Consider the following 5,524-nt stretch of genomic DNA (forward strand, 5'->3'; position numbering starts at 1 on the left):
GGACGTGCTCTGCTGAACCCAACCAGGAGCTCCTGGCTCCCAGTGGCCCTTCCTGTGCCTGCCTCCCGCTGGAGGGACTCGAGCTCCGGTGCCCTGGGAACGCCCAGCATCAGCTGCTGAAAGATTCTGAGATTGTCCTGGCCACTTTGCCTCAGATTCCCTGGGGCTGAGGCAGACTTTTGTCTTCTCCCAGACTCCTCCCCTGCCCAGGCGGGCCCCTCCCATGGCCCACTTTCTCTTTCATTTCCCACTCTTAGTTCCAGCAGAGAGGTTTCTAGATAGCGAAGTTCACAAACTTCCTTCTGTCTGGGACAGTCTGCGGGAGGGCCCCTGGCTGCCCACTAGCTCTCTGAGGACTGAAGTGACGGGTGGGCAGTGCTGCTGCCTGAGAGCCTGTGACATTTCCGCACTCGGGGCCAGTCTGCGCCTGATTTGGTGAGATTCCTGTGTGGAGGGCTGCGGGGGGCGGAGGGCTGGGACATGGGTGAGGAGCACCTGCTCTTACTGTTCGGTGAGAAGAATGGCAAAGGGAGGGCTTTCCAACCGTGTCCCTCAGAGCCTCGCTCACCTGATGCTCACCTGCCACCTCTTGGAAGGGACAGGGCATGTGGGCTCCCTGGGCAGAAAGGGTGGGCCTGGAGGCCTCTTGCAGACTCCTGCTGTGCTGTGCTGTGCTGTGCTGTGCTGTGCTGTGCTGAGCTGAGTGGGCTAAGGAATGAGTCCCTTCCTCATCCCATGCAGGAGCCCTCCTCCTGGCCGCCAGATAGAGCCGGTGGGGCTCAGGGACCCTGGGGAAGTGGGGAATGGACAGATGGGCTTCCTCCTCCTTTGCTTCCCAGAGGGGCCGGCAAGAGGGTATGAGGCCCTTACAGGGCTGGCCGAGCATTCCTCATGACTCCATGCTGCTCGCCTAAGTGGGGAAGGTTCTCATCTGGGGACCACCAGGCAGAGTGAGGTCATCGCCGGCTGGTGCCTGCTAAGCTGGCTCTGAAGCCAGGACCACTGGCTGGGTCCACTGAGCAAGCCCCCAGCGGTGAGTCCTGGGGAGACAGCAGACAGACCCCAACTAAGGCAGCTCAAGCTCAGCCCTCGGCTCACAGGGTTTGAGCTACAGAATCTCTATTTAAGGGTCTTGAGCTGTGTAGAGAAAGTTCTAGTGCTTTCTGGAAGGTGTGACTGCTCCTCCCAGAGCAAGTGCTGTAGAGGAGGTCCCGTCTCGGTCTGCTTGGGCTCCTCAACAGCCACAGACAGGGGGGCTGATGCAACAACATTCATTTCTCAGTTCCGAGGCTGGAGGGCTGAGCTCTGGGTGTCCACCTCCTAGTTCCTGGCTGTGTCCTCACAGGGATGGGGGTGAGAGAGCTCCCTGGGGCCTCTTTTACAGGGACACTAACCCCATCCTGAGGGCCCCATCCCTGGGTCTAATAAACTTCCAGAGGCCTACCTCCTACCACCATCGGGAGTTAGGATTTCAACATACAACTTTGGTGGGGGACACAAACATTCAGTCTATAGCAACCTCTCAGGACCTTATGAGCCACATTGGAGGAGAAAGAAAGGACTGGAAAGTGTGGCTTCTGTGTGCCCCACCCCTTTCAAAGTCAAATGCCTTGTGGACATGAGTGAGGACACCAGGTGAGAACAGCAGAGGCTACCACCTCAAAGCTGCTTGGGCCATCACAGGCATTGTTTGTGGCTTCCCAGGCTGTGGACCTGGTTCCACCTTTATGGATGGTTGGCCTTGTCTTTCTGCATAATGAGTCTGCCCTGATCTCTTGCAGCCCGGGGTGGTTTTCTCTGTGGGAGAACAAAAGCAGCTCAGGGGCAGCGCCTATGGATTCCAGTTCCATGGATTCCAGTTCTGAGGAGAAAGGTGCAGCCATGGCCATCCCCCCGCTGAAGCCCAGCGAGAAGTTCCACCTGTTTGTCAGTTACAGCAGCATGGATGCCACGTGGACACATGGGCTCATCGGCCGCCTGGAAGCCGACCACGCGGGGCTGCGGGTCTGCCTGCACGAGCGGGACTTCACCCCAGGCAGGAACATCCTGGAGAACATGGCTGAGTGCATCCATCAGAGCCAGAAGGTGCTGCTGGTGCTGAGCCAGGACTTTGTGCAGAGCAGGTGGTGCCTCCTCGAGGCCGACCTGTCACTCTTCGGCTACTGCCTGGAGAGGAAGCCGGTCATCCCCGTCCTGCTGCGGCCCTGCCAGGTCCCGCTGCACCTCAGCCACCTGACCTACCTGGAGGCCATGGACAGCCGTTTCTACAGCAAGGTGGTGCGGCTCCTGTGCACACCCAGCCACTGCATGGCGCGATCCCTGCCCGGCCCGCGCCCGGTCCCTTCTTTCTACAGCGGGAAGACCTTGCTGACCCTGAACTGTGTCAACAGGGACAGGCTGCCCTCGTGGAAGGTGGGGACCTTCAGTACCCTGAGCGTCCCAGACCCCTTGAAGGAGGTATTGCCGGACCCCGAGGTGTACAAGCATGCTGTGGGCATCCTGAATGGGGTACAGTCCCCCAGGTCCTGCCTCCGGTATCTGGGTTGCAGGATCCTGCTCAGCATCTTTCTCCTTCTTCTCTTCTTGTCGTTGATCTTGCTCTTCGTGGTTTTCGGGCTCGAGCCCATAACACCAGGTCTGCGGTTCCTGCTAATCACCACCAATGTGTTCTGCAGCCTCCTCAGCATGGTCTTAGCAGTTAACAGTCTGTGTTGGTTCAGAAGGTTTTCTAGGAGGAAGATGCAGGAGCTGGGCCTCAGGGTGGGGGAGGCCAACCTGCTGCTGGCGCCACACTCGGTGCTGATGGGCTGCCAGACCCTGAACCAGCTGTCCTTCGTGTTCGTGCAGCTGGAGGACTGCAGGCAGACGTTCCTCCAGGCCCCCGAGGGCGAGGCCCTGTTCCGGGAGGCCCTGCTGCAGTTCTCCTGTGCCTACGCGTGCTGCCTGGTGCAGGCACACTTCCCCCACTGCGAGGACACCGCGGCCTCCCAGGGCCACCTGGAGCCCGGCCTGTGCTTCTGCCAGTACGTCTCTGTGCAGCTGGAGAGAGGTTAACCCCATGTGGCGGTGGGAGGGCCTGTGGAAGGGCCTTGTGTGGACATCCAGCCGCCCCTTGGCCGGTGCTGTGGACGTGGCCGCTGTGAGGCCTGGCTGGTGCGCTGCCTCTCACGTCTGGTTAGTTGTGCCAAGCAGGGCAGCCTGCACTGCCTGCTCTGAGGGCAGAGTGACTGCTCTGTCCCGACAGACTGGGGAGGGGGACTTTGGTCAAACTACCTGAGAGACCCTTAGGACTGGCCTGCCCCTCTCTGGATGTCCAGGGGCCAGAGCAGAATGCAGCTCCTACAGGCACCTGCCCCTCGTTCTGGGACACGGAGATGAGAACAGGTCAATCCCTAGGGACTTGGAAATACAAACACACACACACACACACACACACACACACACACACACGCTGCGCTCCTGCCTTCAGTGCTGAGAGTTTGCAGGGTGCCGGCCGCAGCCATCCTTGGCTGGAAATGGGAGAACTGGGTTGTACTGGGCATGGTCAGATTTGCGTCTGCGGCCGTTGATTCCAGACCGGTGAGCCCTTTCTGCTCTGCATGGCCCCAGGTCCTGAAATAAAGACCCCAGCCTGTCTTCATCCTCCCTTCTGGGGAGGGTGTGCGGGGGCTGCAGCAGCACCTCCCAGAACCGTGGCCAAGCATGGCGGTGCAGCATCCTCATCCTCGCTGCTGCTGCCAGTCATCCCACAGGAACAGGGCAGCATCCCCGGGAGGTAACTAGGAACTGGTTCTGTTCTTTGGGTCAAAGCAGGGAGCAGCAGCAGGCTGAGCCCTGCCTGAGCTGCGCCCCCCGGAGAGTGAGATCCCCACACCTTACGCTTCACACCTCTCCCCAAGACCCCTCTCTGTTCTGGCCCAAGCACGGGCAGGACCTTGGAGGTGAGGGTTGGCCCCAGGGTAACATGGGCAGGCTACCCTCTGTGAAAGAGCAGTTGGCAGGTGATGACCTGCCAGACTTGAAGTCTGGTGCTGGGAAGATTCCCTGCCACCTGCGGAGCCTTGGGTGGGCCCTGGCCAGATGCTACGCTGGTGAGAGTAGCTCATTGGTTCTGTGGTTTTGCTGCCTGCCGGGCCCTAAACTGACCCTCACCCCCTCCCACAGGCCCAGGCCCAGGCAGTAGCTGCAGAGTCACAAATGTAGTTCCTCATTTTACATCCCACTGCCCTGGGAGTGACCTTCCTGTGGGATTGGGCATGTGGACTCTCAGCATGACATCGACATGCAACCTGCCCAGTCCCACAGGATCCTGCAGTTCTGGGAGGTGCTGAGCATCATGGCACAGGCCGGGAGTCACCCTGTGAACCGGCCTCCTTTGGATCACCCCCCTCCAGAGTGCCAGGCTCCTCTTTCTTCCTGCAGCTCCTTCCCAGGCGCCAGGCAGAGGAGCCTGCTCTGTGCTGGGCACTGACCCGACAAGCTGACGTGTGTCTCTGGGACAGCAACCTCGGTGAGGGGCTGTGATGACTGACCTGAGAGGGGCTCCACCTTCTGGATCCCATCCCTGTGTCCCAGGCCCGGCTCTAGTGAGTGTTTGCGTGATGAAGAAGGGAATGTAACCTTGAAATGACCTTGAAGACATCTGAGGGTTGTGCTTGTGATTTACTGAGATGGGGTGGAGGCTGTGACAGGAAGTAGGGAAGCAGAGTGGGAGGCGGCCAGGTGAGGTCAGCTTGTAGAAGACTAACAGGTTGCACACGATCTGACCCATAAAAGGATGACCCCAAGGCCCTGGTTCCCCCTATGCCACTGTCCCCAGCGTGGTCTCTCTCTCTGAGGGTCCAGGTCTCTTCTCAGATGAACACATGGAATCTCTCACATTTTCCTTGAACCTGTTCCCATCATCATCGGGGCCCTCGCCAGGGAGCCCATGGACCTGGCACACACTATGTGTCAGAATTATGTTTGACTTTTGGCATTTTATCTGACACGATTAAAGCCTCACCAGCTGTTACACCTTCTTCTTTGGGCTGTGAGCTGGACTCAAGGTCCCCGATACCACACCACGCACCTCACCGATGAGACCCACAGGTCAGCAAACTGCGTGTCTCAGTGTTGACGCCTCTGAGGGCCACACCTGGGACAGGACTGTGGGCAGGTGGCTGATCCGGCCTGGGGTCCTGTGGGGGCATGTCATCCGGGTCACGCCTGCAGGCCAGCTGACAGAAGCCAGCTCGGGGTTCTACTCCAGGGCGCCTGACTTGTGAGTTTTTAGAAGAGGTTTCTGTAAAATATGAGCGTGAACAAATGTAAAGGATGCCTGGAGGCTGCAGGGACCCCTGGAGCCTGACTCTGATTGTAGGGGACTCAGCAAGCCCCCTCCCCTCCCCTCAAACTCTGACCCTGGTCACACTCAGGTCTGGAAGAGCGCCAGCAGGGACACTGCCTGCCCTCCGGAGGGACACTAGATATCGTGCCACTGGTGACGGGTGACAAGCACCAGAAAGGCATGGAGCTCTGCTCT

The 5,524-nt window shown here is 59.3% G+C and overlaps 1 protein-coding gene across 1 annotated transcript; it reads left to right on the forward strand.

The window, feature by feature from the left end:
* The first annotated feature begins 266 nt into the window (after window positions 1-266).
* On the forward strand, window positions 267-5,013 carry LOC111827956. The gene is made up of 2 exons (XM_023762654.1): window positions 267-435; window positions 1,782-5,013. The coding sequence occupies exon 2, from the start codon at window positions 1,834-1,836 to the stop codon at window positions 3,052-3,054; it is 1,221 nt and encodes a 406-aa protein (XP_023618422.1). The 5' UTR covers window positions 267-435; window positions 1,782-1,833; the 3' UTR covers window positions 3,055-5,013.
* The last annotated feature ends 511 nt before the right edge of the window (window positions 5,014-5,524 follow it).

The sequence above is a fragment of the Myotis lucifugus genome, unplaced genomic scaffold (assembly GCF_000147115.1).
Source record: "Myotis lucifugus unplaced genomic scaffold, Myoluc2.0 scaffold_255, whole genome shotgun sequence".
NCBI lineage: Eukaryota > Metazoa > Chordata > Mammalia > Chiroptera > Vespertilionidae > Myotis > Myotis lucifugus.

What these genes read in the sequence shown, in the direction of transcription:
- LOC111827956 (XM_023762654.1), top strand. Translation starts at nt 1,834, where the DNA reads ATGGATTCCAGTTCCATGGATTCCAGTTCTGAGGAGAAAGGTGCAGCC.